The sequence below is a fragment of the Salvia splendens genome, chromosome 2 (genome assembly GCF_004379255.2).
Source record: "Salvia splendens isolate huo1 chromosome 2, SspV2, whole genome shotgun sequence".
NCBI classification, from domain to species: domain Eukaryota; kingdom Viridiplantae; phylum Streptophyta; class Magnoliopsida; order Lamiales; family Lamiaceae; genus Salvia; species Salvia splendens.
In genome coordinates this window covers 34,091,077-34,102,889 of record NC_056033.1, presented here as the reverse complement: position 1 = coordinate 34,102,889, position 11,813 = coordinate 34,091,077, and the positions used below count along the sequence as shown (strand labels likewise).

Here is an 11,813-nt window from a genome sequence, read left to right as displayed (position 1 = left end):
ATGATTATATTTATTTTTTATACGATTTAAACACAAATCAAGATAGATGAATAAGACGAAGAGATGTAAGTTCTCTACTAGAATCAGAATTCACGTCAATTCTCATATTAAGTTCGCCTGAGATTATTACGCATCTGTCCAACAATTCAAAGCAATAGGCTTTACAAAACCTAAGTCTAGGAAGAAGGCACAGCAGATTGCAATAACCATTTTTCTGATAACAATTGCGTAAATAAGACAGCTTCAGTCATGCATGAGTAACAGAAAGATAGAGTTGGTGGTGTACAAGTACGATTTACAACTGCAAGAAAGAAAAGAAGTTTCAACACAAGCATCAGCCAACAACTCCGGCACCATTTCAATGGACTATCATGCCTTTATTCTGATAACAAAAGAACCTGCACGAAGAGAACACGTAGGTATTAAAAATGGTAGATATGTCATGCACGACTTGGTTTGGCCTCAGAAATAAAATCTCTCATTTATAAGTTGGTAAAACGAAAAAAGAATACAGTTTAGCTTTCTCAAAAAGCAAGTGCAACAGTAGTCCGGGAGATCAGGGACATAACTATGTTAGTTATGACCAGTTAAAGTGTGGTTCTTCAAAAGAACTGCAAGAAAGAAAAGAAGGAAATGACCACGAGGCAAAACGGATTGCACTTCAAATTAAGGACTTACTAGATGAGGATTGATCAAGAACTATGGAGGAGGAATAAATCAGATGTAACTTAAGACCTAGTAGTCCTGGATATATCTTGGACAGCATGCAATTCAAAATGTTTTTTGTGTTCTGATTAGAAAATAATACTCTGCACAAGAAGTGCAGCATAGTCAGCATTCTGCAAGGATATAGAAGAAAAGAGATTTTGACTCAACCAAAGCAACGGCATTAGGATTATAAAGGCTAGGCAAAGGGCTGACGGTGCATCACAGTGTAAGGGCTTGACAATGTGCATCGCGTTAAGGAAGAGTGAAACACAAAACCTTTCATGACTCTTTTGGAATGTAGTGCAAAATTATTGTTATAAGTAAAGGAAAAGATGAACATTCATGTAATTATTAACTTATTCCCTCTATATATAGCTCCAAGTATTGAATATAATTAAGGAAATAAGCTCACATGCTGGGAGGTTGGATATATCTGCAGAAACTGCACATTCAATTCCCAAGTTTGAAAGTGCTCCTCGGATGATTCCACAAGGAAAGTATAGGTGCATTCCAGTAGCCTGAGCTGATTTGTTTTCCGCCATTGCTGAAGGATCTTGAATATTGCCAGATGCTTGAACTGATGGGTCAACAGACATATGTGCTAGCCATCGAAATCGATTATCTTGCAATACAAAAGTACCCTGCAAGAAAAGTTATGGTTGAAGTCATAACATTTTGAATTGAAGTAATATGAAGCTATGTTCAAATTCTGGTACCTACTCTATGATTTGTCTTTAAGTTATCTATCTGTTTCTTGAAGAGTTCGGACCAAAAGTCCTTGCAGATAAACTTGATGGCGTCTAGGTTATCGGTGAACCTTGGTCGATCCATTGTGTACCTGAGAGGGATACATGACAAGCAGAGGACGAAATGTATGAAGTGATAAACATTCTGCTTCAGGTAAAAAGGTAATTTCTGAAAAAGAACTTTGTTTGTACTGAATTTAAAAGAACCCTACCACAGAAATGCATAACGGGATAAAGGTAATTAATGATTAATACACAGCTTGTGAAGTAATAAATTATCATGTAGTATTAGCTTTTCAACCTCAAGTAGTAAGATGCATGACAGGCAAGAAAAAATCATATGTTGTGGAAAATGCTTGAGTCATTTCCCTATATCTGTTAAACCCCCAACATTCCCTATCTATACATCAACATCAATCCTATTGCAATGTTCAGATGCTGCGGAATAGTCATGTATACATCTTTGGCTTAATAGCCATGAAATCACAATCCAAGTTCAATCTTTCAGTTTCATTGTTTCACATTGTTCCCTTATTAGAAATCCTTGTATGGTATTCATCTTGTATAAGACAAATGGCATTCAAACATAATTAGTCATCAGACAATACTATAAGGGATATAATTTCTGTTGGCCACTAATTAACGTCGATGTACAAGGATGAAATATCGTAAACAAGGTTCAGATGGTGTTCAAGTCAATTAACTAATTCGAACAATATTGTCACAGCAAGCAGAATTTCTAATCCGAATATATTCCTCATTTCCATTATATGCATGACCATGTCACAACAAAGATTGATATGCTAAATTTACTCATACAATTCAAATGAGATTGTCCTATTCCTAACTTGATCAGGCTCAATTGGTTATTTCGATATGTTTAAGCAAATTTGACATGAATGACGCATTGAAATTATAAACTAGGGTTATATCTTAGTGGGGAGACATTATCAAGAGAGACTAGAAATCGAAATCGAAATCGATATCAATTAAACACATTTGTGGAATCTGACAATCGAATACAGAAAGTATATTAACTAACCTTTCACTTAATTGGTGACCGACCTGAAAGCCGATGGCTTCGATCCTCCGCGCTGCGAGCTCGGGTTTGTTGGCGTAGAAGCCTGAGCAATACGATAGCACTATCTCTGCAAGCAAACTCTCCACACAACTTTCCGATACTTCTCTCACCATTGCGTATCTGACTCTTGGGAGATCGAAAATCAAATCGACCTTAGGCTTCGATTATAAAATGTGAACATATGTTCTATTTTGGAACCTAAATCCTGTTTTTCTTAAATTTTTCCCCTCCAAATAATGGAATCTTTGTTGATTTTTTCTTGCAAAAATTACTAATAATTAAGGCACTTGGGATATAGTACTCTCTCCTTCCCCAAAAAATATGCACTTTGGTTCAGCACATGTTTTAATATAAAATTAGTAAAATAAAAGAGAGAAAAAAATAATTAAAGTATTGTTAATGGAGAAATGGTTCCACGTCATTAGAGATACTAGACTATCCAAAATTAGAAAATGCATAATCTTGTGGGACGGATTAAAAAAAAGTGCATATTTTTATGGGATGGAGATAGTAACATTTAATAGGTAATCACTCATATTTTTCCTGCAAAAATGATTAATTATCTGTATTATTATTATCTCTCAACTTCAATTTATTAAATACCATTTTCTTAATATAAGTGCTTAATAAAGTGTCTCGCTTGTGATAGATGGAGAAATATAATCACAATATCACTGTGTAAAAATCATGGATTAAATATGCCCGGTCAATGGATTTTGACCAAATAATAAATGTGACAAGACATTTAATTTTGTGAAATTAAATGACATAGCGTCGATCTACATTTTACGTAGATAAATGTAGTATATTCACTTTCTCAAATCCGATTTCCGGTGAGTGAGAAATAGTGGATTAAAGTTGGGCATAATTAGCTTTTAATTAAAGCTTGGTGTTGGAGCTTAGGAAATAATTAACTAGTGTTAATTATCCCACATTGGAGGATTAACACATCTTTTAATGTGTATAAATTAAGTGACTTTATGTTACTTAATAATTATAGTGGACCAAGATGGGTGAAAGAGCCCACACGCGCGCACACGCGCGCGCCGCCGCCGCCGCCCGCCCGTGCCCGTGCTCGTGGTCGTGGTTGCGGGCCTCGGGCCCGAGCCTGATCCCGATCCCGATCTCGGACTTGGATCTTGGATCTTGGTCTTTGGGTGGTCTTTGGGCTTGGTGCTTGGCCCAAACTAATCTTTTTAGACCACCGCCGAGTTAGCAGTCCAAGTGGCTTGACACGTCGTCAAGCGAGGCACAGTCACGGCTGCCACATAAGAAATCCACACGCTCCACACGCGAAAGGCACACTCCTGCCACACGCTCGTAACCGCCGGCGGTTACGAATCTGCCATGATGAGCCTTCATGGCTTGGTTGACCCTGCATGGTGGCTTGGCCTATAAATAGGCTAGCCATTCCACTGCATTAGTATAACATTATTCACAAGCATTCTCAGCATCATAAGCTATCTCCCTCTCTGCATTGTTTTTATGTCGAAAGCTTTGCCCTCTCCTCCATCCCGTTCGCCGGAGCTCTGCTGATTGCGGTGCTGCATCAAAAGAGACGTAGTCGTTTTACCTTTGGGGACGGCACGCCAAACCGAGAGCACTACCGGGACGTATCTCGTCTTGCGGGAAGAGGCCTCCTCGACTCGGCTATCATACCATACTGGTTTAGTTGCTTCATTTTTAAGTTGTAATTTCAGTTCAGTTCTTCCTTCTGTATTCCTTCTTTTGGGTTGTATTACGCCCGGATTTGCTATCTTGTAATCCAGAAACCAACAATCGCAAGACGAGATATAACTTGCCTTTGAAGGAATTTGGACTCTAAACTGAACCTAAAAACTTTCGAAACACTTAATACCTTTGCTGGAAATGTCGACTGATTCCAACACCGCCGCTACCACCTCCGCCGCTGCCATTCCCTCCACCATGGCGACCACTGGACCGGTCAACACTTCATCGATTCCGTCGATGATGCCAACCCCTGGGTTCTATCCATCTTCATCAACAACCCCACCCATGGGCTCACTGGCGGATCCACCTCGAGTGGAACAGTTGGTTCCACTTTTAGTGGTTCCTTCGGATCCTTTAATGGATCGAGTGCTGGGGCCTTCGGGTCTCACACGGGTGCTGGCTCCTTCTGGACCAACACGGGTATTGGCTCCTCCGGGACCAATATGAACATGACGGGCTCTATGCCCGACATGACCATGGCGGGCTCTATGCCCAACATGAATGGTGGGGGCTCTATGCCCAACCATGTTGTTGGCTCCTTCGGGGGCAACGGAATTGGTTCCTTCCATGGACCAAGTTCGGCACCTTTGGCACCAAGAATGATGCCACCTGCCGAGAAACCACCCAAGTTTGGAGGATCTGACTTCAAGAGGTGGTACCAAAAGATGTTGTTCTATTTGACAACATTGGGCGTCGCCAACTTTCTCACTGAAAACGAGCCGCCCGCGCCAAGCGACCAAGAGACTAGGCTCGAAGTCATGGCGGACTATGAAGCTTGGAGAAAAGGGGATTATCTATGTAAAAATTTTATTTTAAGTGCATTAGATGATAGCCTCTACAATGTATACTCCAATGTAACCACATCTAAACAAATGTGGGAAAACCTAGAAAAGAAGTATAGCATAGATAATGCTGCAGGGACGGAACAAGTTGTAACTTCCAAATTTATGGACTACAAGATGGTCGATTCTCGACCCGTCATGGAGCAAGTCCAAGAGCTCCAAGTGATCATCCACTCATTAGTGGCTGAAGGGATGACCTTGCCCGACAAATTCGTAAGGTGCACGATCATTGACAAGCTCCCTCCTAGTTGGACGGACTTCAAGAGTTATCTCAAGCACAAGCGAAAGCAGATGACCCTTGAAGATTTGATCGTGAAATTGCGCATTGAGGCTGATGTGCGCAAAAGCGACCAAAAGGCTAAGGGCTTCACCCCACTTGAAGCCAAAGCCAATCTGTTGGAGCGGGGCGGTCCCTCCAACAAACGCCCTCGCCCCAACCGTCCAAGCGACAAAGAGAAGGGAAAGCAGCCTTCAAAGAAGTTTGAAGGCGACTGCTACAAATGTGACAAACAAGGCCACTTTGCTAAAGACTGCCGCAGCAAGAAGAAGAAGCCGGCTGCCCACGTCGTTGAGAAGGAGTTCAAGGACTGGGATGAAAACGACCTCATTGTTGTGGTCACCGAAGAGGTTAACCTTGTGGATAACAAGGGTGGCTGGTACATCGACACCGGCGCTACTGCTCATGTCTGCTCAGATAGGAGCAAGTTTGCCTCCTACACTGCTGCTGAAGGGAGGAAGATCAACATGGGGAATCAAGCATCGTCCGAAGTCCTCGGCGTTGGTAACGTGATTCTCATGATGACGTCTGGCGTCACGATCACTTTGAAGGATGTGCTGCATGTCCCGGACATCCGCAAGAACCTAGTGTCATGATCAATACTAGTTAATAAGGGGTTTAAACTTGTATTTGATTCTGATAGGTTTACTTTGTATAAGTTTGGAAAATCCCTCGGAAAAGGTTATGTAACCGATGGGCTTTTCAAGCTTAGTGTGGCAACTCGCAGTGTTGCAAAGCCTTTGGCTAATAAAAATAAAGCATCTACTTCCTCTTACTTGACTGAGTGTTCAAATTTGTGGCATTGTAGACTGGGACATGTAAATTCAAAAGCCATTAAAAGATTAGTAGATTTAGATTTACTAAAGGCTAATGAATTGGATATACAAGATAAATGTGAAATTTGTCTTAAAGCAAAAATGACTAAGTTGCTGTTTCACTCGGTTGAACGAAGCACAAAACCCCTTGAATTAATTCACACGGACGTATGTGATTTAAAGATGGTGCAAACTAGAGGTGGTAAAAAGTACTTTATCACTTTCATAGATGATTGCACAAGGTATTGTTACATTTATCTTTTAAGAAGTAAAGATGAAGAAATAGAAGCGTTCAAAAGTTATAAGGACGAAGTTGAGAATCAACTTGGTTGTAAAATCAAAACGATTCGAAGCGATAGAGAAGGCGAATATGTAGCCCCGTTTGAGGAATTATGCAACGAAAATGGTATAATCCATCAAACGACTGCACCATATTCACCACAATCTAATGGTGTTGCAGAACGCAAAAATCGAACTCTAAAAGAGATGATGAATGCACTGCTTCTAACTTCAGGATTACCACATAACATGTGGGGGGAAGCTGTTTTGACAGCCAACTATATCTTGAATAAGATCGCTCTCAAAGGAAAGGATGTCACTCCTTATGAGTTGTGGAAGGGAAGGAAGCCATCCTACAAATACCTCAAAGTGTGGGGTGTTTGGCAAAGGTGATGGTTCCTCCGCCTAAAGAAGTTACAATCGGACCTAAGACGGTTGATTGCATCTTCATTGGATATGCACTTAACAGTAGTGCATATCGATTTGTTGTTCACAAGTCTGAAATATCGACTATCACAGTAGGAACAACAATTGAGTCGAGGAATGCTGTATTTCTCGAAAATACATTTCCTTGCAAAGACAAGGAAAAAGTCTCAACCAATTCTGAGACAAGAATTGAAGAAGCCACTAGTTCTAAACAAGTGGAAGAAGAAGCCACTAGTTCTAAATCAGCGGATGCGGAACCTGAATCGCGCAAGCGTGCAAGGCCCGATCCAAAAGATACAGTACTAAGACGTGGTAATAGAGTCAGAACACCAAAAACTTTTGGTCCTGACTACATTTCTTTCATGTTGGATGAAGAACCAACATCGATAAAAGTAGCCTTTGCTGGCCCAGACGGGCTGCATTGGAGAGAAGCTGTTCAAAGCGAAATTGATTCAATTTTGCTAAACCACACTTGGGTGTTGGTAGATCTACCTGAAGGTGCGAAACCTCTAGGTTGCAAATGGGTACTTAAAAGGAAATTTAAGGCCGATGGAACAGTAGATAAGTATAAAGCCCGATTAGTAGTAAAGGGTTTTAAACAAAAGGAAGGACATGACTTCTTCGATACATATTCACCTGTAACAAGGATTACATCTATCCGAGTGCTTCTCGCTATTGCTGCATTGCACAATCTTGAGATTCATCAAATGGATGTAAAGACCGCGTTTCTAAATGGTGAATTAGAAGATGAAATATATATGGAGCAACCCGAAGGGTTTGTAGTACCTGGACAAGAGAAAAAGGTATGCAAGCTCGTAAAGTCTCTATATGGATTGAAACAAGCGCCATTGCAGTGGCACTTGAAGTTTGATAATGTGATGTTATCAAATGGGTTTAAAATCAACGAGTGTGACAAATGTGTCTACATCAAGAGCACTAATAACGGTCATGTTATAGTGTGTCTATACGTTGATGATATGTTAATCTTGGGTAGTAACACTCAAGTAATTAACGATACAAAGGCCATGTTAAAGAGAAACTTTGACATGAAAGACATGGGTCTAGCCGATGTAATTCTTGGAATGAAGATTCTAAGAACGTCTGATGGAATCATCTTAACACAATCACATTATGTTGAGAAGATATTGAATAAATTCAAAGCCTATGATGGCGAACCGGTTAAGACTCTAATTGAACTCGACGTTCACTTGAGCAAGAACAAAGGCGAGCCTGTTGCTCAAGAAGAGTATGCACGGGTGATCGGATGCATTATGTACTTGACTAATTGCACTCGACCTGACATTGCTTGTGCCGTGAACAAGTTGAGTCGTTACACGAGCAATCCAAGAAAGAGCATTGGAGAGCTCTTGTGAGGGTTTTGAGATATTTAAAACATACTCAAAATCTTGGGCTACACTTCTCGAGATACCCCCCGGTACTTGAAGGGTACTGTGATGCCAATTGGATATCCGATAATAGAGACTCACTTTCAACAAGTGGATACGTCTTTACTATTGGGGGTGGTGCTGTATCGTGGAAATCCACAAAACAGACATGTATAGCCCGATCAACAATGGAATCGGAGTTCATTGCCTTAGATAAGGCGGGTGAGGAAGCCGAGTGGCTTAAGAACTTCCTTGAAGATATTCTATGTTGGTCTAAGCCAGTGCCACCAGTGCTGATCCACTGCGATAGCCAAGCAGCTATTGGAAGGGCAAACAATGGCTTCTATAATGGTAAGTCTCGACATATACGTCGACGACATAACACCGTGAGACATTTGATCACAACATGGGTGATTACAATTGACTATGTGAAGTCAATAGATAATCTAGCGGATCCGCTAACCAAAGGGTTAAACCGTGATCAAATGAACAAGTTGCTAGAGGGAATGGGTTTGATATCCACAAACTAAAGAACTATTATAGTGGTAACCCAACCATGATGACTGGAGATCCCAAGAACTTGGTTCAAAGGGACAACTAAGCTATGAGAGTTCATGAGAAACACTCAACTATATCTATTCCCTAGAGAGCAATAGAGTGTTAGAGAACTTGCCTAGTGGTAAAGGCTAAGTCTATGACTTTTAATGGTTCTTAAGGATCTCAAAGAGATGGAGTTCTCAAAGAGACCAAGTATGGCAAGGTACTTGACTAAGAATCACCTATGTAAGTGTGAAGTGTGGTCGCTTCATAAAACACACTTATGAATCCAAAGTGGTGTCCAAGACCGCAATGGACACAAAACGTGAGAACGGATGAGGTTGAGGTGTTTAAGCGTTAACACCATTGTCTCGGTGCACGCCGTGGGGGATTAGCATCGCGCTACTAAGCCGCCTGTGTATCCGATGGTGTCGACTATGGAAGGTTCAAGGCCAACAACTACCTATCCTTATGCTTATATACCTCTCGAGGGTTGAGCTTGTGTCTGCATGCATATGCATTTGGCTATTTCCACTCATGTGGGGGATTGTAAAAATCATGGATTAAATATGCCCGGTCAATGGATTTTGACCAAATAATAAATGTGACGAGACATTTAATTTTGTGAAATTAAATGACATAGCGTCGATCTACATTTTACGTAGATAAATGTAGTATATTCACTTTCTCAAATCCGATTTCCGGTGAGTGAGAAATAGTGGATTAAAGTTGGGCATAATTAGTTTTTAATTAAAGCTTGGAATTGGAGCTTAGGGAATAATTAACTAGTGTTAATTATCCCACATTGGAGGATTAACACATCTTTTAATGTGTATAAATTAAGTGACTTTATGTTACTTAATAATTATAGTGGACCAAGATGGGTGAAAGAGCCCACACGCGCGCGCCGCCGCCGCCGCCCGCCCTCCTGCCCATGCCCGTGGCCGTGGTCGTGGTCGTGGTCGCGGCCGCGGCCGCGGGCCGCGGGCCTCCGGCCCGAGCCCGAGCCTGGGCCCGATCCCGATCCCGATCACAGTCACGGCTGCCACATAAGAAATCCACACGCTCCACACGCGAAAGGCACACTCCTGCCACACGCTCGTAACCGCCGGCGGTTACGAATCTGCCATGATGAGCCTTCATGGCTTGGTTGACCCTGCATGGTGGCTTGGCCTATAAATAGGCTAGCCATTCCACTGCATTAGTATAACATTATTCACAAGCATTCTCAGCATCATAAGCTCTCTCCCTCTCTGCATTGTTTTTCTGTCGAAAGCTCTGCCCTCTCCTCCATCCCGTTCGCCGGAGCTCTGCTGATTGCGGTGCTGCATCAAAAGAGACGTAGCCGTTTTACCTTTGGGGACGACACGCCAAACCGAGAGCACTACCGGGGCGTATCTCGTCTTGCGGGAAGAGGCCTCCTCGACTCGGCTATCATACCATACTGGTTTAGTTGCTTCATTTTTAAGTTGTAATTTCAGTTCAGTTCTTCCTTCTGTATTCCTTCTTTTGGGTTGTATTACGCCCGGATTTGCTATCTTGTAATCCAGAAACCAACACACTGTTGGGTGTGGGCAATTGAAGACGATAAATCGCGCCTCCAACCGCTTGCGCAACTTAATACTTTTGTTCTTCTAACGTGTTTCCCATATGTATCTTTCAAAAGACGCAAGATCTTTCCATGTTTCTCTTAAAGACATGTTTGCGAGTCACGTGATTCCTTCTTTTATAATGAAAAGAAAAACTCTCTCTAATAATAGATCTATTTCCTAAGGAAAACTTTTATTTAACGCAACAACGTAAAGATTTATAGTTGAGTTATTATTTATGTGGCACTATTATATACGTCCCTCGTCTCATAAAAAATGTCATAACGTGAGAGATAACCTTTTTTTCTAAAAATAAAGATGTAGCATATGATTGAAAGTGTGAGTAAGTAGCTAGTACACTCCACATTACATGAACTAAAGTTATTGGTTGCAGTTTTGAGGTGTGCAGGCCTAGAAATTCTGCTTATTCCTCTTGACACTATTTTAGGCTCAAGCAATCTCTTAGTAGGGCTCTTCCTCCACACCTTCACGAATCTTCTCCATGTTAGCGAAACAGAAGTGAAAGACGTAGCTAACAAAACTGTTTGAGCAAGATGGCTTCATGATTTGAGCAATGGAACTCATTCATGACTTGATGCATGGGTTGCACATTTAATTGGGATATTCGGAAGCTGAAGTGATTTCAAAGATTTTGACTTTGACTTTTGACTACTACAATTGATTGGTTTCAAATTAATCTCAATTTCCAGCAATTCTATCAATTATGTTTTAATCTTTGAAATTCCCCAGTTTTTAATTTGTACTGATATTTTGATAAAAGGTTCCATGACGTTTTATAAGACATTTTTAAGTTTGTGATAAGAAAAGAATTGACAAATAAGAAAAGTAGGATAAATGTTTGAAGGAAAAAAAAGAAAGAAAGCATGTGGCTGCAACTCGTTTTCGAGACTATGGAGTAAGTATTTTTTAATTCGTAGAACAAATTGCGTTCCCATTTATGACAAGGACAGGTGATTTGACTTTGGATTATGGGCAACCCAATGTAAAGCCATCCACTCAACTCAAACTCCCCTAATTAAAAACTAACCACTTATTAATGTCATTCACTAAGCGTCCACTATAAGGTGGACGTGGCTATAGCCGCGAGCGGGGCGGTAGGCGCGGCTATTATAGTGGAGGGGGTATCCGCCGCGGGGGTGGACGCGGCGGGTGGGGGGATGGGCGGCGGACGCGGAATCGCCGCGAGCGGGGCGAGGACGCGGCTGAGGGTGGCTGGAGAGAGAAGGAGTGGGGCTATAGCCGCGGCTGTCTATTGCTATAGCCGCGGCTGACGCGGCGGCGCAGCGGTTCGATTCGGGGGCGGCGGTGGGAGGGGCTGTCCGCCCCCTATAGTGGACACTTAATGTTCAACCCCTGCGAAAATTTCTTCTATTTTT

The 11,813-nt window shown here is 41.7% G+C and overlaps 1 protein-coding gene across 1 annotated transcript; it reads right to left on the bottom strand.

Annotated features, from left to right (window-relative positions):
* Positions 1-78: 78 nt before the first annotated feature.
* LOC121765132 (trafficking protein particle complex subunit 6B-like) lies at positions 79-2,773 on the bottom strand. Its single transcript, XM_042161169.1, has 4 exons — positions 2,497-2,773; positions 1,429-1,546; positions 1,121-1,349; positions 79-398 (listed from the first exon to the last, which is right to left on the bottom strand). Exons 1-4 carry the CDS (start codon positions 2,646-2,648, stop codon positions 370-372), a joined length of 528 nt encoding a protein of 175 aa, XP_042017103.1. The 5' UTR covers positions 2,649-2,773; the 3' UTR covers positions 79-369.
* Positions 2,774-11,813: the final 9,040 nt, after the last annotated feature.

What these genes read in the sequence shown, in the direction of transcription:
- LOC121765132 (XM_042161169.1), bottom strand. Translation starts at nt 2,648, where the DNA reads ATGGTGAGAGAAGTATCGGAAAGTTGTGTGGAGAGTTTGCTTGCAGAG. An exon ending in GGTCACCAATTAAGTGAAAG is followed by an intron (nt 1,547 to 2,496) that starts GTTAGTTAATAT and finishes TATCCCTCTCAG; the next exon opens with GTACACAATGGATCGACCAA. An exon ending in ACTTAAAGACAAATCATAGA is followed by an intron (nt 1,350 to 1,428) that starts GTAGGTACCAGA and finishes CTTTTCTTGCAG; the next exon opens with GGTACTTTTGTATTGCAAGA.